The 21,244-nt window shown below is 62.8% G+C and overlaps 2 protein-coding genes across 2 annotated transcripts; both read right to left on the bottom strand.

Annotated features, from left to right (window-relative positions):
• Positions 1-460: 460 nt before the first annotated feature.
• Positions 461-5,484, bottom strand: LOC111156288 (serine protease 33-like). Its single transcript, XM_022517065.1, has 6 exons — positions 5,326-5,484; positions 5,023-5,071; positions 4,060-4,219; positions 1,974-2,248; positions 1,510-1,655; positions 461-655 (listed from the first exon to the last, which is right to left on the bottom strand). Exons 1-6 carry the CDS (start codon positions 5,482-5,484, stop codon positions 461-463), a joined length of 984 nt encoding a protein of 327 aa, XP_022372773.1.
• A 2,941-nt stretch (positions 5,485-8,425) lies between these two features.
• On the bottom strand, positions 8,426-9,857 carry LOC111156252 (serine protease 29-like). The gene is given in 6 exon segments (XM_022517010.1): positions 8,426-8,590; positions 8,676-8,839; positions 9,041-9,306; positions 9,455-9,510; positions 9,512-9,636; positions 9,800-9,857. Coding segments are annotated over 6 exon segments (834 nt in total).
• Positions 9,858-21,244: the final 11,387 nt, after the last annotated feature.

Here is a 21,244-nt window from a genome sequence, read left to right as displayed (position 1 = left end):
CCGGGCGTCTCCTGGGAGGGCCGGCCCCGCCCACGCCGGCCCCACCGACGACCCCCCCTCGGCCCCGCCCACGCCCCCCGCGTGCAGCGCACCCGCGCGGTCTCTGCCTGGGGCAAGCGCGGTCCTGCCGCTCTCCCACGGTTGGAAGGAAGTGACCGGAGGAGCAGGGAGCCAAGCATTTATTCCGCGCGGACCCGCGGTGGCCGTCCCGGGCCGCCCCCACGCCCCCCTCGTGCTTCCATCCTTCAGCAGGTGCCAGGCAGACTGCCCGCCTCCCGCCCGCTTCTCTCTCTCCGCTAGAGCCGGGACTTGGGCTCCGGGGGCGGGTGGGGACCGGGAGCACCGAGCGGGGCGGGCGGCGGTGTTTGAGCGCGAGGGGCAAAGCCAGCGGGACGGAAGGGAGAAGGGGCGCTCGGGCATGTGGGAGACAGGTGGAAGAATGCAGGTGAGAGGGGAGGGGTCAGCCCCTGCGGAAGTTCCTGCGAAAGTGCCCGGGCGGGAGCAGGTGGCGCTGGATCCAGGCCCAGTAGGAAGAGACCCGGGCATACACCCGGGGGAGTCCGGGCTCAGCACAGCCCCTGCTGAAGCTCACCACCGCTGCCTGCACCCAGCGCCTGTCCCGCAGCTGACAGACCAGGGGGCCCCCGGAGTCGCCCTGAAGGAAACAGGAATGACAAACAGGGGCAGTGGGACTCTGGTCTGCGCAGCAGGGGTGGGAGCTCTCAGACTGAGGCTAACGTCAGGGAGCACGTGGGAGAGGTTCGGATGCTGGAGGCAGGGGGAGGTCCCCTTGGGGCCCCAGGTAGCTGGCGTGGTCCCCCAGTTTCCATCTTGGAGCTGTTCCTCCCTGGAGCCTGCGTGTCAGCTCTAGCTGCCTCTTTTGTTTGTTTGTTTGTTTTTAACGGTTCAGAGAGGTCAAGCACTTTGCTGAAGGTTGCACAGCTAGTAAAAGCAGTGCTGGGATGCAGTCGCTTTTTTATGGTTGCTGTTGTTATTCTCCCAAAGCCTTCCTGCTTCTTCCAATGCACTCTGCCTCCCCTACAGGTCGCCTGGCGTCTCTGGTCCTGGACCCCTGTCCCTCTCACCCCTGCCACACCTGCTCACATCCTATGACAGCTGGAGCCCGTGCGTTCTGCTTTTTTTTGTCAGGATGGCTCTGGACTCATTCTTACAAGAAATACTGTCAAGTCCGGTTCCAAGCCAGACGCTGTTCTACCTAGGGTGAGAAAAGTCCCTGGCCTCGGGGAGCTAGATCAGAAGATGCCACCCCTGCCCCAAGTCCAGGATCCAGCCTGCTTCCCAGGGTCTCTTAGGGTTAGGGAGGTGACCAGAGCCTTTGGCTAAGCACAGAGGAGGGAGGTACATCACAGGTTCCCTGTGAAAGGGAGGGCTCCGCTCCCTACTCCCGCTGCACTTTTGGGGAAACTGAGGCCTGGGGGGGGGGGTCCGGTGACCCTCCCAGAGCCTGCGGTGCATCAGGGGCAGGAATGCGGGTTGGACGGGACTGACCTCACAGAATCCCTTTTGGCCCTGGACGTCACCAGCGCAAAGCATGTTCTTGGTGATGGGCTCTGGGTAGTAGAGCCTGTGACAGCTGTCTAGGCCAACCACACGCACGTCTGCCTCCTGCAGCCTGCGGGGCTCAGGCAGGGCCACTGTGGAACACAGGGACAGCGGCTTAGGCGCTCTCAGGGGCCGCGTGGTGGTGCGCCGCTGAGCCCCCAGCCAGCTCCCTGTGGACAGCCCAGAGCAGCAGCTCCACGGCGTCTGTTCCCGGGGCCCACGTTCCTGTCCTGCCAGTGGGGAGGCGGATGCGGGACCAAGGCAGGGCTGAGTAGTGCGGGATGAGGCCTGGGCCAGCCTCTACCATGAGGTGAGGCTCAGAGAGGAGACCGGGGTGACTCGCTCCGCCCCTGGAGTGCCTTCCCCTCGGGCCAGCTCCCCGAGCCCCCAGCCCCTTGCCCCTCACCCACCGTCCTGCTGGATGTCCCCCCAGCCGGTCACCCAGCAGAGGGAGCCTGCAGGGAAGTCCGCGCCTGGTGGAGCCAGGGCGATGGGTCTGATGGTGCTGGAGAAAGGCACGGGGCGTGCCAGCTTCACGAGAGCCACGTCACCGCCCTGGAGAGCGTCCCCGGTGAAGAAGGGGTGCTGGATGGCGCGGACAACAGCCACGGAGATGGAGCCCCGGGGACGGGAGTACAGCGCAGCCTCTCCCAGCTGGACCCTCAGGTCCTGCAGGCTCGTGGAGCTGGTGGGAAGCAGAGAGGATGTGGTGGGCTTGGAGGGCGGAGGCTGGTGGCTCGGCTTCACCCGGCTAGCTCCGCTGGGGTGGGGGCATGGCGCCGAAGGACCCTCTGCTCTGCCCTGGCCTTCTGAGTCGGATCACAGGAGCACAGGGCTCCCCTCTGGGCCCTTGTTCCCGAGAAGTGTTGTCTGGCCCGGAGAGATTCCCGAGTAAAGTCCAGCTCCTGGTGATGGAGATCAGCCTTGGGCTGTGGCGAGCCCTCCCAGTGGCAGGGCCGTCCTCTTCTGGGCCAGACGGACAGCCGGGGCACAGCGCCAAGATGGTGGGTCGGGGTTCTGGGGGAGCAGGGTCGGGCTGAGCCAGAGTGGTGGGCAGGGAGACTATGTTCTCGGCAGGGGCTGGGGTGGTGACCCCACAGAGCAGGCAGGGGTGCAAGTAGGGGGAGCTGTGTTTGGGGGGCTGCAGAACTCATGGAGCGTGTCAGCAGGCCCCCCACTGGCATCTGAGGACAGCAGGTGGGCAGGCAGCGTGTCTCCCTCGGGGAGGACCCATTTGGAAGCTCGGAGAGCAGGAGCTTGTGCTGAACCTGCAGGTCCTCAGGGAGCCATGCACTCTCTGCCTGAGGCCTGTGCCCCGGAGGGATAAGCTGTCCCAGCAGGACTGCCGCTAACCCCAGTGTCCCTTTCCTTGGGGTCCACATCCCGCAACTGCCTTTTGCTTATGATACGGTCTCAAGCAAATTACTCACCTCTCTGTGCCTCAGTTTTCCATCCTGGAACCTGGGGCTAAAAGTGTCTACCTACGGAGGTTGTCCTGAGTGTGCTTGGGACTGTGCACTGGGGCAGGAAGCCCCCAGTAGCCGTCGGTCATGATTTCCAGGACTGGACATCTCCCGAGGACATTCCAGGAACAGCCCCAGCACGAAATGGCAAAGGCTTATTTACCCCAAAATGACACCTGGGACCAGCCGGTTGTGTTTTAATTATCATGTCTGCTAAGGTTAAGCTGACCCCATAGTTTAGCTCCAGGAGGGACCCACCTTGATTGTGGAGTCTCTCTCTATAGACTTCAGTGCTCGATTGCTTTACAGTAGCTTTGTTCTGCTTTTTGTTTTCAAGTATCATGAAGGGGCATCTAGCTCCGGAATGTTCTCTGCTTCCTCGCAGCCCCGTGCTGGGCCGCGAGACTCACAATTGCTGAAATGGGGAGGAATGAATCAACTAAATGCAGCGCATGCACACAGTGGGGCAACGTCCAGCAATAGGAGGAGGGAATTTCTGACACTCGCTGCCATAATGTGGTTGACCCTTGAAGACCTTCTGCTCCGTGCGACAGGCCAGACTCTGGAGAACATGGACTGTAGGATTTGGCTGCGATGAGGTCCCTGCGGTCATCAGAACCGTGGAGACGGAAGTGGAGGGGTGTACTGGGCCGGGGAGTGGGGCCTGAGAGCTTAATGGGCACAGAGCTTCAGTTTGGGAGGACAGAGTGTTCCCAGGTGGAGGGGGGGGTCCCTCAGCAGTGTGAACTGCGCACTGAGAAAGGATTCAGATGATCGGTCTTAGGCTGTGCCTTTAACCAGAGTCCCCAAAATTGGAAACAAGTTCGTGACTTCCAAGTACCTTCAGATAAATAAAGTGTGTTTTCTTTCCTAATTTGAAAGGAGTTTCCGGCGTCTGAGGCGCCCAGCCCCCGCCGCGGGGCTCCGAACCACCTGGGCCCAGGTGCCGTTCCGCAGCCACGATCCCCTTCCCCGCGCGCGGCCCCAGGCATCTCACGGCCCGGGCCACCCGGTGTGGGGAGGCCGGACTCACCTGGAGACGCAGTGGGCGGCGGTGAGCACCCACTGGTGGCCGATGAGACTGCCCCCGCAGACATGCTGGCCCCGGTCACGCAGGCTGACCTGCCAGGGCCACTGCCGGGGCACAACCGCTGCGCCCCCAACGATGCGGGCCTCTGGGCTGAAGCCGCTCCCTGGTGGAGAGACGGGGTCACCGGCCGGCCTCCTCTGGGAAAACAGGACCCAGGTCCGGGGCGGAGAGCTGGGCCCTCCTCCCGCCTCCAGCGCGGACCCCGTAGCCCCCGCGATCAGCTCTCTGAACCGCAGATAGCACAGCCCAGTGGAACTCTCTATGGCGGTGCGCCTGCTCTGCGTGCGGGCCAGTGCGGGCCAGGCCCCTGGCCACGGGAAGGAAGCGTCCCTGGGATTGGGAACCGGACTTTTTCATCTGAATCGTAAGTAATCGAGACGTCAGCAGCCCCCGAGGGTGGCTGGCGGCACCGGGTTGGAGAAGGAGGCGGACCTCCCGTCTTCCTGCCCTGGACGGCGTTTGCACAGCTATGATTTTGAAGCATAAATAACAGGAGTTGGCAGAAAGTCCTGCCTGTGGTCCCGGCCCGGCTTGGGGTGGGGGGGCAGCTCGGAGGCCTCAGTCTCCCAGCCCGTGCCTCGATGTCCTCCTGAGTCCCACGCGGAGGAGCTGCTCCAAGGTAAAGGACCCTGAGAGCTGACGGTTACGGCAGGGCACACGGCTGTGACGGTTCCCGCGCACAGACCCGCTGGTGCGGGCTGTGGGGGGACCCAAGGACGGTCTGGATCGAGTGTCCCCCTCCCCCGCCCCGTCTCCCGGGGAGCTGGGAAGCAAGGAGCCCAGGAGGGACCGTGGAGGGTGTGTGTGGCTGCAGGAGGCCCCGGGTGGGGGGTGGGGCGTGGACAGGGTCCCCCCAGTCAGAGGCCCGGGTTCCAGGCAGTTGGGCGCTCTGGCCTGGGGACTCACCCCTTTCTCCCAGGAACGGGAGCATGAGGAGCACCGGGAGGAGCCACATCTGCAGGCAGAGGCAGGGGTGGAGGGTGCGGGAAGCCCAGTGGGCAGGGGTGGGGGGCTGCGGGACCAGCCTCCCCACAGGTCTCCCCACAGCCAAGACCGGGGGCTCCAGAGAGGACAAACCGGGTGGCCCCCATCCGGTGACCCTGCCCTTGTGGGGGTCCATACCACCCCCGCACTGGGAATGAGCGCAGGCAGACGGGGTGCTGGAGAGGGGACACCTGCCCCTCCTGCTCCCCACAGTCCCCTCCTCACCGGGACAGATGTCGGCCGCGGCCCGCCAGGGACTCTAGGTTCTCCGTGAGCCTTGGTGGCTCCTGACTCTGGCATGGTGTCACGCTGGCCTGGAGCGACACCTAGCCCCTCCCTCTTGGTCTCCCATCTCTTCCCTGTCCCTGGCGGTCCCGGGTGCATCAGGGCAGGACAGAAGCCACTGGCTGCTGGTGTGGGGGCGGTACTGGGGCGTTGGGGTGGGGGTCAAGCAGAGGGATCCAGGGCACAGGGATCCTGGGTTCCCCAGGTGCTGGCAGCCAGCCAAGGTGATTGCTTGCTTCCTGATGTTCCTGGGAGAGCTCTCCACCCCCTCACTGCCTGCCAGGGACAGATAAGAAAGGTCAGCCGTCCCTGCCACGTGGTCTGTGCCATCACTGAGACCCAGGCCCCAGGCTGGGACCTGCTCCCTGACACAGAGCTGCTCCCTCCTGCCCTGGCTGTAGCTCCCATCGGGCTAGAGCCCTTTCCCCTCTGCCAGGAAGTGACCCTAGGGCCCCCCGAAGATAAGTTACTGTCCCAGACACCACCGGCCTCCTCCCTGGGAGACTCCCCACTTGTGGCTGCTGGCTGGGTCCCACTGATGGGCAATGGTGTCACAACCGTGGTCACACAGCTGTCCCTCCCAGCCGGCCCCCTCAGGGTCCTGCTGTCAGCTCTGTCTCCTGCCCTGCACTCGGGGAAGAGGGCCTGGTCCCTCCCTGGCCCCCCAGGGCCCAGCCCCAGGCTCTGGGACACAGCCATCCCAGCAAGGCAAGGCCACACCAGGGGTCAGGGATCAGGCTTTGGGGAACGGGGTGGGATCTGAGGTGAGAAGCCCGGCCCGGAGTGACCTTCAGTGTCTGCCTAGTCCGGGTGCAGAACAAATACAGAGCGGGAAGGCCTGGGAGGTTCCCGGAGCTGCTGGCCCCAGGGAGCTGTGTCCCTGTTGACTCTGGCAAGGTGGGAGACACCTGAGCGCATCTTATCTCCGGCAGCCACTCCCCTTCCTGCCCCCGCCCCATGTGCCTCTGGCTTCCCGCAAATGCTGTCCATCCGGGGAGGTGGAAGGCAGAGGGGCCAGCCCTGGGGGGCGCAGGGCAGCCATGGGCCGGGAGGTCTGGCTCTTCACAGAGTGGCCTGCGCTGGGCGGGCGGCCCTCCGTCTGGCTCAGACTGTGCCCTCGGCCCCTCACCGGACTCCTCATAAATGCAGGCACCGGTGCGGGTCTTCGCGTGTTTGAGCACGTTCTCATGCAGGAAACGTCGATTCCACTCCTGGACCAGCGCGAGTGCATAGCTCAGTGCCTTGAGTGCATTCCCAGTGCTGCCCGCCCTCCCGCCATCGAGCTCCAGGGTGTTTTGTTTTTTAAAGATTTTATTTATTTATTTGACAGACAGAGGTCACAAGTAGGCAGAGAGGCAGGCAGAGAGAGAGAGGGAAGCAGGGTACCTGTTGAATAGAGAGCCCGATGTGGGGCTCGATCCCAGGACCCTAGAATCATGACCTGAGCTGAAGGTAGAGGCTTTAAGCCAGTGAGCCACCCAGGCACCCCAAGCTCCGGGGTGTTTTTCTCCACCAAACTGGTGCCACAGCCCTCCACGGCTGCTCAGCCATGCCTTCCCCAGCCCCAGGGCCTTTGCACGGGAGTGCTTTACCAGGCGGCTCAAGCTCGCACTTATGTGGTTTAAAAACCCAACCAGAAAATTTCTCTCGTCTTCGTGGTAAAAATCGTAATTTGTTTCCCAGTTACAGACATGTTATTCTTCCGAACAGAAGATGCAGATGTCTGGAAGGTCACGGCCAAGAAGTAAAACCACCCCAGATCCTACCAGTCGTGCTGCCTGCCGAGGGCCCAGCCTCTCCCCTGTCGTCAACGGTCAGGAATGTCCTGCATTGGCCCCTCGGCCTCTCGGCGTGTCCCCACGGCGGGCTGGCAGATCCCCACGACCCGAGTCCAGGAGTTTCCGGGCGCTGACTGATCTCACCACCCCAGGCTCAGACTCATCTCACAGGGGTCAGTGGACACATCCGCACGGCCCGCTCCCCCACCGAGGGAGACCTGCAGCTGCTCCTGTTTCCACCTGGGCACACACTCGTAATTCACTTGTCCGTTCACCTGTGTGGAAAAGCTTTCTAGTCCTGCGGGATGCCTAGAGCCGTGAACCCCCATGGGGCTCAGGCCACTAGTTCCTCAGGACTGTGGGTAAGGCTGGGGAAGGTGTGACTTGTCCCTGGCGCGGCTCCCAACACCCCGCCAAGGTGAGTGCCCAGAGACTTCTCCGTCATGGCCGTGGGGCCCGCTCCGGGGCAGCCCAGGAAAGCACACCCACGTTCTGGCCTCCTCTTGCGCCCTGCTCCCCAGGGCCGGAGCATCAGCCTGTTGGCTCCCTGATCCCAGCTGCCAGTGGGCATTTCTTCCCGCAGAGCCCAGCGTCTGGAACTCAGAGCCAACCTGAGAGGGCACCCTGGGAGGGTCAGGGAAGGCTCTCACCCAACAAGCAGACATCTCCCGGGATGGGGAGAGACACCCGAGTCACATCCAGGTCATGTTTGCATTGTGACTGGCTAATTCAGAGAACAGGCCTTGCGAAAGAAGTTGGACGGACAGAGGGATGGGTGGGTGAGTAGACCGAATCCTGGGACTCAGATCAGTCCCTTTTGGGACCACCCACCGTACCAGATGGTGACCTCCGGGGCGGGACAGAGCTAGAGGCTGTGACCCCGGAGTGGAGCCGGCACTGAGAGCCTCGCTGTCCCTTTCCAAGCCTGGAAGGACACCGCCCCAGGGCAGCCCTCTGTACATCGGGGCTGGGGGACATACTCCCTTGGAAAGCCACGTTGCCCATGGTCAGCCCATCCCACAAAGACTCTGACCACACTCCGGTCATTCCTCAAGCTCTTTAATCGGACAGAGACAGCAGGATGAGGCGCCCTCGCCCCAGTGGCCTCTCATCCCACTCCCCAGCATCTCCCTGCTCCATCCGCTGGTGGTCTGGGAAGCTGTGACACGGAGAAGGGCAGACAAGAAGGTGGGGCCCAGTCCGGGACCAGGGGCCAGGGCTGAAGCAGCAGGTGCCAGGAGAAGGTGGGACCCCAGGCCGGGTCAGGGGCCACTCTGGATCTGCCGTGTGATCCACGGCTTGTAGGTCTGGACGCGAGCGTAGACCCCAGGGATGTTGCACAGGCCACAGCCGTAGCCCCAGCTGACCACGCCCACCAAGTACCAGACACGCTTCACCTTGCAGACCAGGGGGCCCCCAGAGTTGCCCTGCGGGAGGAGAGGGAGGGCTGAGCGGTCCCCCGGCCCCCAACCCCCGCAGCAGGGGCTGGGCGGGGCCCGGGATGGGACTCACGTAGCAGGAGTCGCGGCCCTCGGTGCCAGCACACAGCATGTCATCCTGGATGATCTTCCCAAGCTGGTGGTGCTCAGAGGCGTTGTGGTACAGCTGGTCGCAGACGCTGTTCTCCACCACCGGCACTGCCACCTGCTGTAGGCGGTAAGGCGGGGAGAGCGGCTCTGGGGAGAGAAGTCACCGGGGCTGGCGGCGCGTCCTGCCGCTGGGTCAGATCTCCCTCCCGAGGGGAGGGCTGGGGTGGGCGGGAGATGAGGCCAGAGACCCCGCCCCTGCGCCGGTGGCCCCTTCTCTTTCCTTCCCGGAACCGCCACCACCCGCCCCCCAGGAGTTCCTGGGGATGACGGCCCCCACCCCGAACTCACCGTGCATCCCGATGGAGCCCCAGCCGGTCACCCAGCACTGGTCCTCCGGGATGACCTCCAGCTGGGCTGACGAGAGCCTGACCAGCTTGACGTTAGCAGCGCCTTCCACAGAGTCCGAAAGCTGGAGCAGGGCGACGTCCGCGCCCAGGCCGGCGGAGACGTAGTCAGGGTGGACGATGACACGGCTCACGTTCAGCAGCGCCCTGCCCCCGTACAGGTACACGTTCCCGGAGTGGATGCGGTAGGCGGAGGGGTCGGCCTCCTTCCTGGGGTCAAAAGAAGCCACGGAGGTGGGTCCCCCCGGGGGTAGCCACCGCGGGGGTGGCCTTGGCAGTTCCAGACTGGGTCCTCCCGTGAGCCCTGACTCCCCTGCCATGTCCCACCCAGAGCTGGACAGCAGCGTGGGGGACTCACCGGGAAATGCAGTGGGCAGCGGTCAGCACCCACCGCGGGTGGACGAGGGACCCCCCCGCAGATGTGCACCCAGGAGGCCCAGTGGTAAGCGTAGATTCTCAGGCTGACCTGCCACGGCCACTTCCCCTGTGGGGCGTTGTTGCCGCCGATGATGCCCACCAGCTCACGATCAGGGATGGGCGCTGAGGAAGTGACAGGGGGCAGCTCTGAGGCCCTCCCGGAGTGGCCGGAGGAGCTGGCTGAGCTGAGCACCCCCCAACCCCAGGGCCCCACAGCAGCTGGAACTAGACACAAGGTTCCAGGGGTCTCTGGGGAAGGGAGGAGTTCCATGGGGTCAGGACTCACCTGGGCTGCGAGCAATGGAGTTCCCCAAGAAGAAGGTCAAAAGCGCCAGCCACAGCATCTGAGGGAGAGAGGGCAGGGAGGGATAGCTGGGATTCAGGCCCCAGGCTCAGGGACAGAGAGGGCCGGGAGCTTCTGCAGGTGTCTTGGAGGGGTAGCACCCTTACCTTGCCAGGACTCCGTGGGCCTCTGCTCTGGGGGCCTCTTGAGCCCCTTTATCTCTTGGTCACAGGAAGTAAACAGGTGGCTGGGTCAGCCAGGCCCTTGGAGGGGAGGATGGGGAAGAAGAGCGGGCCCAGCCGGGGTGCTTCCCCACCTACCGCCCACCCCCAAACCCCCCCTTTCAGCCACTGCAGACACATCGTCTTCCCCTGCGTTGGCCTGACCTGTCAGGGCAGGTGCAAAGTCCTATGGGGTCTGCCGGGGCCTCCCCACCTGGGGAGAGTCTCCAGCCCCGTGCCCTACCCTGAGTGGGCCAACCAGCCTCCAGCTGCAGCCCCCAGGCCTCCACACCCCGTACCCTCCCAGGCCCTCCCTCTCTCACGTGTCAGGAGCAGCCTGTGTGTCACCTTCCCCAAGAGCGACTCAGGAAGGTGACGTCCCAGCCCCGTTCAGAACCTCCTGTCCCTGAGCTCCAAGCGCGGAACAGCGCCTGTGGTCAATGGTGACAGTGATTCGGATTGGCTTGGGGCCACTGGGCCTCAGGAACCCGGGGGAAGGTCGCTGGGGAGATGGCATACCTCGACCCGGACTCCCCTCCAGCGGGGACAGAGGATAAAGGGCCGTGATAGGGGACCCGTGCTGAGTGGCCCGGCCCAGCCCTGTTTGTCCTGGGCACGTGGGCATAGGGCAATGAAGAGGACAGAGTGAGCCCAGGGGACCCCACGGGGCATGCGTGCATGGAGAAGCCTGGGCCCCTAGTCTTGGAGAGCCCCGCGCCAAACACGGCAGCGTGTGGGCAGGCGGAGGGGGCGAGGTCCTCCTGGAGTCAGTGAGCAGGGTCTAAGCCCCGCACCCCAGCCTTCGAGGGGAGGCTTGGGGTCTCCCAAGCACGCCCAAGACCGACAGCCCATCAGAGAAATCTTTGCGCCCAGCATCTGGGAAGAGAGACGAGGGAGGACATGGGTCACTGAGGGAAAACGGCCATCTAGAGGCATGGAAGGAGGGAGCACGGGGGCCCGGCATCTTCCCGACTCAGATCTGGGCCCGACGGCCAGTTCCTCATACCCTCCAGCCTCTGCTGCCACAGCGCGGGGAGTGACGCTGGGGGCGCGAACGAGCAGCAGCGGCATGGCAGCACCCAGGGTGCTTTCTGTGCCAGTGGTGAGGACAGGGTCCCTTATCTGGAGGACAGCAACCTCAGGCCCTCGCTCCCTGGCCACCAGTGCTTCAGCTGTTGAGCAACGGCCCCCAGGGGCAGGACACCTGCTTGCCGTGATAGGGTCGGGACCAGACCACCCAGAGAAGGCAGAGCGATAGCATCAGAGGAAGGATTGGGGGCCGCACGGCAGGGGGCTTGCAACCGTCAGGACTGTGGCCAGGATGCCTGGTTCAGGGATGTCGTTGGGTCAGGAATGTGGCTGCCCCGGGGCTGGTTGCGAAAGGTCTTGGCTGGGCAGAAGACTGGGCAGGGGGTCTCGGCACAGAGCGGAGAGTGGGGGGGGGGGTCACAGGAACCTGGAGGGAGGAGCGTCCGTCTCCACATTTCCTCCACGGCCCCCGTGGTGACCCAGTCTTTGGGCACAAACAGAAACCCAACAACAATGAACGGGGACACCCTGGCTTTGGCAGAACTCTCTGGCAAGACCTGGAAGGCCCTCCCACGTGTTTCTGGGAGCCCTCACAGAGTCTCCCTTCTGCGGCGGCGGGGGTCAGGTCTCTGCATTGCACAGCAAATGCCCGGTGTCTGTGGGGACGTCCCCGACGGGAAGAGGCTTTCCTGGGGCCACTTTGACGGAGCCGTTGAGATGCTCCAAATCGAAGCAGAAGTTTTGGGAAGAACTTAAAATCCATTATGATGTGGCTTTTAAAAACCAGAAACCGTGTTTCTTCCAAACATGAAAATACTTTTTTTTAATTGTGAAAATAATCTAACTCGGGCTACAAAAAAAAAAAAAAAAAAAAATAGAAAGTAGAAATTCTCAATAATATCCCGCCAGCAGTAGCCGCCGTGGCCGCCCACGGTCACTCCCACTCCCAGCCGGCGAGAGGAGGCAGGCTGTGATGTCCCCGGGAGCACACGTTCCCTTCACTGCCCCCCACAGAGAAATGCGTCGTGGGTAATGACGCGGTGTGTTCAGTTGTATGGCTCTGGGGAAACTTATGGAACCAGCTCCCCACGGACAGACGTTTATGTGGTTTGCTGTGAAAACAACAGTGAGGTAACGTTCTGCGCGTGTACTCGTCCCACCTAATTATCAGCACACTCAGCGGGGCAGGGCCGGGTCCAAGACGGTACTCAGGCTGGGACCGCTGGGCCATTGTGATCTGTCCATCCATCCCTCTCTCCACCCTTCTGTCTATCCCTCCATCCATTCCTCTCTCCACCCCTCCCTCCCTCCCTCCTCCTGTCCCTCCCCCAGCCAGCCGCACATTAGACGACGTGTCCGTGTCTCCCATCCGTTCAGACTTCACTCACTCACCAATTCACGTAAATACAGGAAAGACACAGTTCCTGTCCCCATTTCCCAGCCCAAGAAACAGGCTTCACCGGCTGGCAGGGTGGACGGAGGGAGGGCTGGGTATGGGATTTAAAGCTGTGCTTAGGGGTGCTGGCGGGCTCAGTGGGTTAAACCTCTGCCTTCGGCTCAGGTCATGGTCTCAGAGTCCTGGGATCGAGCCCCGCATCAGGCTCCCTGTTCACTGGGGAGTTTGCTTCTTTCTCTCCCTCTACTGTTCCCCCTGCTTGTGCGCTCTCTCAAAGAAATAAATACATCTTTTAAAAAACAAACAAAGCAATGCTTAGTAATTAAAAGAGAAAAAAAGTTTCTGCGTAAATACTTGGAGCTCCAAGTTGGCTATGCTGATGTGAGCTCGTGTGCTCTGTATTCAGTCGCCCAGGGAGCCGGAGTCCACGCAGAGGGGTTTCCCTGCCGGCCCCCGCAGCACCTGGTGTCCAGAGCTGGCGGGACGTGGCCGTGGATCTCTGGGGGCGGTGGCCGACGTAGGGATCCGAGAGGCCCCCTCCTGTGTGGAACCGAGGGGACCACGCAGCCCAGCAGCAGCACACGCGTGGGGTCCCATGGTCCGCGGCCCCGGTGCCTCCTGCCAGTGACACACAGCAGCCAGCGCTGGGGCTTGCGCCGCCTCCGTTCCCCGCACCCACCCCTGTTCCAGAAGTTCCAGCTTCCCCAAACCCCCCCTCTTCTTCCTCTTCACACATCCCGGCCAGTCTTGGCTGTCTGCTCCCTCCTGGCTCTGAGGACAAGCTCTTCACCCTCTGTGAAAACCGTGGTGACACATTCGCCAAAACCGAATGACTCGTCGGTTAATGGAGGGGGTCATGCCCCCCGCCACTGCTTCATCCAGTCGCATCGGACTTTCCCCTGGGTGTCCAGGCCGCCTCCTGTGACCTTTCTTCTGCACTCCAGCTCCCCCCAAAAGCTCTTACCCGGCTGTCGCTGAATTTGTCCTTGTGTGCCCTACAGCAGGATGGCTGTCTTGAGGCTCATCTTTGTACAAATGACACTTTCCGCTTTGTGTCCAGAAAGGGACGTGGCCGAGGTCAGCACGCGTGTGGCACATCTGACGGGCTTCCTCCGGTTAGTTCTGGTCACACGCAGACTCTCGGGACGCGGACAGGGGTTATCTGTTCTTTACTCAGTGTTTTTGTCGGGGGTCTTGGAGTCCAAACGAGACCCAGGCCGGAGAGGGGACATGGAAGGGGACTCGGGTCTTGTGCCAACGTCTTCCACCTCGATGGGCTTTCCTTCGTGCCGCCCCCCACCCCATCTCCTGCTTCGGGATTTGTCATGCCAGCTCTCCTCCTTTCCTTGTCACCCCGCTGGCGAGTACAGACCTGACCTCCCCGCCTCACTGTTGGTTGGCTTTATGGGGTTGTGTGGCCTTCTATGCCGCATTTCAAGTCCTTGCGACGCATCTCCCTCCCCTCCAGACCCTGAGATCCAGGAAGCCGACGTGTACTCCGCTGTACGCGGGGACGTGCCACATCCTCGGGAATAAGATCCCGAGGGCGGCTCAGCTGTCTGTAAACTACAAACACCCTCACTTGGTGACGGTGCGCAGCGGGTGGTGGCCTGGGGCCGGGCCGGATGGGACAGCGGGTGGTGGCCAGGGGCTGGGGGAGAGTCTCGGATCACCTCATCCACCTCTGCTGCCCCTGCCTGAGCCCGAGCCTTCCCAGCACGGCCAGCACTCTGGGATTCCAAACAGGTGAGTGCCCCCAGACCCCGCCCGCCGCTCTGCAGCCGCACCCCCTCAAAGACCACTCTGACCACCAGCCTGTTCACAAGGTTTAATGAGACGAGCGCACCTGCCAGCACCACCCCCCTCAGGGCCTCCACCGCACCTCTCCCCATAGGCAGGGGAGGATGGGGCCACAGGAGGGGCAGGAGAGGGCAGGGCTGAAGTACAGGGAAGGGAGGGAAGCAGTGTGGGACGTTAGCTCGGCTCGGGGCCGTGATGTGGCAGAAGTACGGTCCTCCGCTGACCCACAGCCTGGCCCCGAGTGGGAACATGGTGCCAAGCTCCTGCTGAGACCAGAGTGGTGGCTGGGGCCTCAGCCTCACCCCTAGCCCCGTCCATCCCCCCGGCTGGGCCCAGAGCAGCTCCTGGGAGAGACACAACGGACCAGGTGGACGGCCTGTCCAGACAGGCCCATCTCAGCCTGAGCCACCACGGAAATCTGGAGACCTTCTGGGTGCCAGACGGTTGGGTCCTCCCGACGTGGTGACCGGGGACACCAGTAAGCACCCTGCACTGCACAGGGCAACCCGCAATGGAAGGTCATCTGGCCTCGTGTCCAATGCCCAGGCTGAAATGTTCCTGGGCCAGGCGTGGCCATTCTGGTGGCGGCAGACCCCAGCACCTAGAGAAACCCACTTTCCACGCGGCGAGGCCTGGCACGTGGCCCTTTGGCGAGTGCAGAAACCGCAGCCCATCCCAGCCACCCAGAGCCCAGGCCCGTTCACCGACCAGAGCAGAGATTCCCTCCTGGGGGCCCGGATGCCCTTCTTCCTGGGTACCCGACGGTGACCGCAGGCAGGGAGGGGGTCTAGCGTCCAGCGGGATCTCAGACCTCTGGGAACCACGTCTCCTAAAGACAGCCAGGCCCCCCAGCGCCCCTGCCTGCCTCGCTGTCCCCGTCACGTCAGGAGGCTGAGTGGCCCAGGGAGGGAGGTGAACACACCTCTCTAGAACTAGTCTCACTTCCCGTGGGGAGTGTAATGTGTGTGTGCACGCATGAGTGTGAAAATGTATAATCGAGAGCATCGTGTGTGTGAGCGTGTGCGAGTGTGTGTGTAAGCGTGGGTGTGTGAGTGTGCGCTGTGTGCACAAGTGTGCACACAAGCATGCCGAGTGTGCACATACTGTGTGCGCGTATGTGTGAGTGTGCATGTTTGGGTCTGTGCGTGTATGTGCAAGCATGAGTGTGTGAGCACGTGAGTATGTGAGTGTGCCAGCGGGGGCAGCTCCCCCTGCGCAGCCCAGGCTGCGGTCCCAAAGGTCCTCATGTGGGCACGGGGTCCCTTGAGGGAGGAGGCAGGTGGGGAGGCTGTGCCCTGTCACCCACGGAGCACCAGCCCTGCCCCCTTCCTGCCCGAGAGGAGACTCAGAAGACACGTGCCGACAAGGAGCCTGGAGCGTGGCCCTTGGCGACCCCTCCGGCTGGAGACGCAGGAGAAGGTGATGCGGGAGCGTGTAGGACACTGGCCAGGGTGCACAACATGCCCAGGAGCTCCACTCCAGACATCTTGCCCTCACTGGCCTGGAGAGCAAACCCCCAGGGCGTCTGGGAAAGGCCAGCACGGTGGCCCGTCAGGACAAGGCCACACCTGTGCAGAGAGCAGGATGCGGGAATGCCGTCCATCGGGAGTGCCATCGGCGGATGTGGGACCTGTGGTGTTCTAGGCACCTCAACCTCTGGGGAGGCAGGAGGAGCCCCAGGCCCGGGTGACTTCAAGGTCTGGGGCAGCCTGAGCCCGTCCTGTGCTTATGGGAAGGGAGTGGCCTGCGTTCCGCTTTCTCTTTACTCGGTGCCGACTTGGAGTCGTGTGAGGTCTGGGTCACTGGGGCATTTCTGCTGGGACCAGGCTGGGGAGGCTGGCGGGCTCCGTGTCCCACAGGACGTACTCCGGGAGGAGAAGGGTCGGTAAACCTGGAGGAGATACAGGGTGGTGGGCCGAGCTGTGCCCGCTTCCCGACCCCGGCTCCTGTGAACGTGACCTTACTGGGGAACAGGGTCTTTGCAGATGGGAGTGAGCTGGGATCTCGAGAGGAGGCTGTCTGGGATTCAGGGCGGACCGACATCCAGTGACAGGCGACCTTAAAGGACAAAGTAGGGGGATTGAGACAGGGAGACGCGGGACAGGACCCGGACCGAGCCGCACGGCCACGAGCCCCAGACGCTCAGGGCTCGGCAGGGCCGGAGCCTGCAGGGCCAGCCTCCCGCCCCAGGCTCTCCCGGACGTGAAACGGCGTCGGCCTGAGCGCCCCGGGAGCGGCGCAGGCGCAGGCGCAGGTGCGCGGTGGGAGCGGAGGCGCCGGACTGGCGGCGCGTGTCCACGCGGGGCGGGATTTCCGGCGGGAAAGGGCCGCAGCGGGCGGGTGAGGCCTCCGGCAGGGAGGGGTCCGCGAGCGAGCGGGTGGCCGTGTGCGCACCTCCGCGTCATGCGCGGGTCCCCACGGGGCGGCCGCGGCCTCTTGACCCCCCACCAGCCGGACCCGGACCCAGACCCGGCGGCTGCGGGCAGCGAGCGGGCGGGCGGCCTCGGAGGAGAGGTCCACGGCTCTGCTGGGACGGACGCAGGTGGCGCAAGGACCCTCCGAGCCCCGGGAGCCGGTGACGCACGAGGTACTAACGCAGGCACCTTTATATTATTATTATTTTTTTTATGTTATGTTATGTTGTTATGTTATTTCATCATTTTATTTTATTTATCTGAGGGAGAGAGACCGCGAGCACTGGAGCAGGGGAGGGGGAGGGAAGCAGGCCCCGGCCCAGGACCCCGGGATCAGACCCTGAGCTGAAAGCAGAGGCTGAACCAACTGAGCCCCCCGGAGCCCCCACATGAGCAATTCGTAACTTTTTAGGGGGGATTGTCCGTCATCAGCCTGACACTGGGTGAGCCCCACGGCGCAGTGCGGGTTCTGTGTGCAGCCTGGTGCCGGCCGTGCCCGGCCACCGACCTCGAACATGGCTCTGAGGTGGTCAGCGGGAGGGGAGACGGAGAGCAGCTCAGCGCAGGGCATCTGTCTGTCCGGACGGGAAGAGACGTGACCACCTGCGGCCCCTGGAGCTGGATCTGGGCAATGGGAGGCTCCTCACTGCCTCCCCGTCCTTGGAATATGTGTTCCACAGCCTTTTCACTCCCAGAGCCTGCTGTGAGGACCCAGCCCTGAGGTAGCGCCGTGGGGCTGAGAACGCCGGGACGGTGACAGAGCCCAGGGCAGGCCTCCCCCGACACCACCTTTTAGGCTCTGGTGGGCAGGTACGGGGATGTTAGCTCCCTTTGCTTAGGAACCCTGCCACCTCCCCACCTGGGGTGGCCCGGCTCTTCCTTCAGGCTATGCCTAACCTCTGCCTGTGCGGCTGGTCTCAGATGACCCCAGGAGGCTCCCGAGGGGCCCGCGGGCCGGCCCTGGCCGTCCCTGCCTGTTCCACACAGGCTTCCGGGTCCCTCTGCCCTTGGCAGGACCTTGGCGACAGGCCCTGGTGAGACTCCTCTTTATCAAACCTACAAAGCCCCCCTCGGCCCAGGTTTGCTAAGAGTTTTATCACGAACGGTGGTTGAACGTACCAACCCCAAGAATCAAATGCGTTTCCCTCATCTGCTGAGATCAGTGCCGGCTCGCGCACCCGTCTCCACACCCCGTTACGTGGCCAGCTGCACCAGTAGAGTTCTCCGGTGTTAAACCACCCTGGTTTAGACCCTCTTTGGTTTTACTGTAATGTTTTAAGGACGTTTTTGGCATCGGATTACTCGTGTTCTAGGTTGGATTGAGAATTGGTGTTCCTTGTTGAACGTGGCCTGGAAATGTCCGTTAGTCCGTGTGCCCAGTGCGCTCTCTGGTTTACACGGATCTCACAGGACTCTCCAGGGAGCCCCCCTTCCTTCCATTGCCTGGAAGGGTTTGCATGAAGTGGGGACTGTCTGACGGTCATTTTCCTGGGGAACCAAGTGAGACAGGGGTGTTCATTTGTATTTTGCGTCAGGGGCGACCATGAGCTGCCCACACGCCGTTCCTTCGTGGTTGCACGTCTGTCCCAGCGTGCTTCCTCCTCTGGCGTCGCCCTGAGCTGTGCCGGCCTCCACGTTGTCTCTACCATCTGACGCCAAGTTCGGGGATCACAGCTGCCACACCTGTGTTCACTCCCTCCTGTTCCTGATGTCTGTGTACCTGCTTTCCTACCTCGGAGCTCCGCCTCCCCCTGAGGGTCAAGGAACTTGACTTGGCTTTGCAACCCTGTCCTTTCTTTCTTTCTTTCCTTTTTTTTTTTTTTTAAAGACATTATTTGTTTATTTGTCAGAGAGAGAGACACCATGAGCAGGGAGGAGGGGCAGAGGCAGAGGGGGAAGCAGGCTCCTCGCTGAGCAGAAAGCACGATGTCGGGCTCGATCCCAGGACCCTGAGATCATGACCTGAGCCAAGGGCAGAGGCTTAACCGACTGAGCCACCGGGCACCCTGACGTGAGAATTGTTTGGAAGTGCATTTTTAAGTTTCCAGATGCAGGAGAGTTTGTGTCCATAATCTGAGCCAAGATGAGCGGATCTGAAGTGGCCTCCCGCTGTCTTTGAATACAAGGCAACTGACCGTGAGCTCCAGAGAGGAAGGTGGGCTGGGGTTCTGGGGTTCACTGAGGCTGGTGATGGGGGGGCGAGGGCAGACATCCCCAGTCAGTAACAAGAGATACAGCCCCAGCAACCCCCCTCGGATGTTCAGAGCCTGTGAACCTGGTGAGCCTGCCCTGCCGCCTGGTGCTTAGCTGGGACCTGTCCCTGCAGATGCATCGTGCGTGACTAGACATTTCCTTTGTCCTGGAGGCGGGACGACTACCCAGGGACAGACGCCCGGGAGGGCGGGCCTGGGAGGCTCCCCGTGTAGGGAACCCCGCGTAGGACTGAAACACAGCTGGGGGCCACATCCGCAAGCCGGTGGGGCGGCCTCCAGCCTCCCCGCCCCAGGCCTGCCCTGGAGCCAAGGGAAGCAGCGGAAAGTTTCTTTTGGGGAAACCAGCCGAGAAACAGCACAAGACGTGGCTGGTGTCCCACGAGGCAGCGGGCCTGGCAGGATGACCATCGGGCCGGTGCTGGTGACCTCAGGCGCTTGCCAGTCAAGGCTTCAGACCCGGTAGAGCCCAGCCAAGACAGGCGGCCAGGACAGGCGGCCTGGGTCTCCGAGGGGAGAGACAGTGGAGAGCGTACAGAGCAGGCAGGAGGGAGATACCATCGCAGGACCCAAAGGCAGCTGGGCTGCGGGAAGTGATGGTCGCAGTGGAGCCCGGGATAGGCCTGGGGTCACAGAGGACACCTCAGTGTCACCTCAGGGTAGAGGGCAGCCATCGTGGCAATGGGTTCCCAGGATAGCGGTAAGCAGAACGCGGTGGCCATCCCCAGAGCCCGAAAGCCGTCACGGTGGAGCCGGCTCGGCCTGGAAGCCAGCCAAGGGCCGTTGGACTTGGGAGAGGATGTCAAACTTCTCAGCGGGCTGCGTCCCTGTGAGCAGAAAGGAGGCTGAGCCGAGACTGGAGTCTGATTGTCCCTGTGGCTGCACAAGAGACAGCCAGCAGAGAGCCACGATGGGGAGGAAGGCCTCCGGGAGACCTCCCTGCGCCCAGTGCCCAGTCCCAGGACCTAGGCCCCAGGGACGCACAGCTCCCACCGGCCCGGCCGCCACAGCAATGTTGCCAGAGGGGTCTGGTCGATGACAGGTGCCGTTTGCCCAGCCCGCGTGACCGAGCCCAGCATCCTGCCCTCAGTCTTCGCTTGTCGGAGCTCGGCACAGCCCCCGGTTTGACCCTGTCCCGGGACCCCCTGCCCCCCTCACTCTGTGCCTCCACCCCTCTCTCGGCCCCTCCCGCCCTCGCCCTGCTCGTAGCACAGAAATCCTGTCTAGGTGGGTGGGAGAGACTTTCTGGGGAAGAGCAGGGTCCTCCCTGCCTCGCTCATTGGGGCAGTGAGAAGGGCCCTTTCATGCACCCGACCCTCTCCAGCAAGTGGGGTATAAACTGGCCCTTCTGGAGAGCTCGGGGGCCTTCTCAGCCTCCTTTCTGGGAGGGCTATCCCCAGCCCTCCCCGTGCCCCCGGCTGCCGCTTGGCCCAGCACCAGGTCCCGGGTGGGCACGGACACCCATGCTACGTGGCGGTGCCAAACACCCCTGAGCCCCCGGCAAGCAGTCTGAGAGGCAGCACAGTCCAAAAGCATCTTCACAAGTCGGGGTGAGGCTGGGGGTACACAGCCCCACGCACCTGACAAAGCCCTCAAGCGACTTGGAGATGGAGCGTGGGTTAGAGACGCCACAAACCAGCTCGGAACTCGCGGCATTTCGTGTCTGGCCCCCTGCTGTGCCCTCTCTCCGCGTGACTCCTGGACCCTGCCTCGCACTGACACACCAGCGCACACTGGCTGCTGGTCTGTGCCAGTGCCTTTGCCTGTGGAGAGCCTGGCTCATCACGTCCCCTGAGGGACACTCTGTGTCTCCTCGGAGAGCCAGTCGGACATCCCCTCCTCAGAGCAGCTCTCCTAACGGCCCTGGAAGGTTTGCTCAGGTCCCCAGCACAGACACCGGATCTACCTCTGTGGCACCACTTCTATGCCACACCCACCCCTCACTGTTTGTTTAAAAGGTGGGGTCTTGCGAGGCTGGAGGACTGAGGGAAGCAGAGGCCGTGTTCTCTTCATGTCTGTGTCTTCCAAAGGCAACTCAGGGCCCGTCACATAGCATTTGGGATGGGTGGATGTGTGGGTGGATGGATGGATGGTGGATGGATGGATGGATGGATCGTGGATGGATGTGTGGATGGATGGATGGATGGATGGTGGATAGATGGATGGGTGGATGGTGGATGGATGGATGGATGGATGGATGTGTGGATGGATGGATGTGTGGATGGATGGATGGTGGATGGATGGATGGATGGATGGTGGATGGATGGATGGATGGATGGATGGATGTGTGCATGGATGGATGGATGGATGGATGGTGGATGGATGGATGGATGTGTGGATGGATAGTGGATGGATGGTGGATGGATGGATGGATGGAT

This window comes from Enhydra lutris, unplaced genomic scaffold (genome assembly GCF_002288905.1).
Source record: "Enhydra lutris kenyoni isolate GAN:26980312 unplaced genomic scaffold, ASM228890v2 scaffoldscaffold45, whole genome shotgun sequence".
NCBI classification, from domain to species: domain Eukaryota; kingdom Metazoa; phylum Chordata; class Mammalia; order Carnivora; family Mustelidae; genus Enhydra; species Enhydra lutris.
Note: the sequence above shows the minus strand (reverse complement) of the source record. Positions and strands in the feature narration are given on the sequence as shown.

What these genes read in the sequence shown, in the direction of transcription:
- LOC111156288 (XM_022517065.1), bottom strand. Translation starts at nt 5,484, where the DNA reads ATGCACCCGGGACCGCCAGGGACAGGGAAGAGATGGGAGACCAAGAGG. An exon ending in CCCGTTCCTGGGAGAAAGGG is followed by an intron (nt 4,220 to 5,022) that starts GTGAGTCCCCAG and finishes TCTCTCCACCAG; the next exon opens with GGAGCGGCTTCAGCCCAGAG. An exon ending in GCCAAAAGGGATTCTGTGAG is followed by an intron (nt 656 to 1,509) that starts GTCAGTCCCGTC and finishes TGTTTCCTTCAG; the next exon opens with GGCGACTCCGGGGGCCCCCT.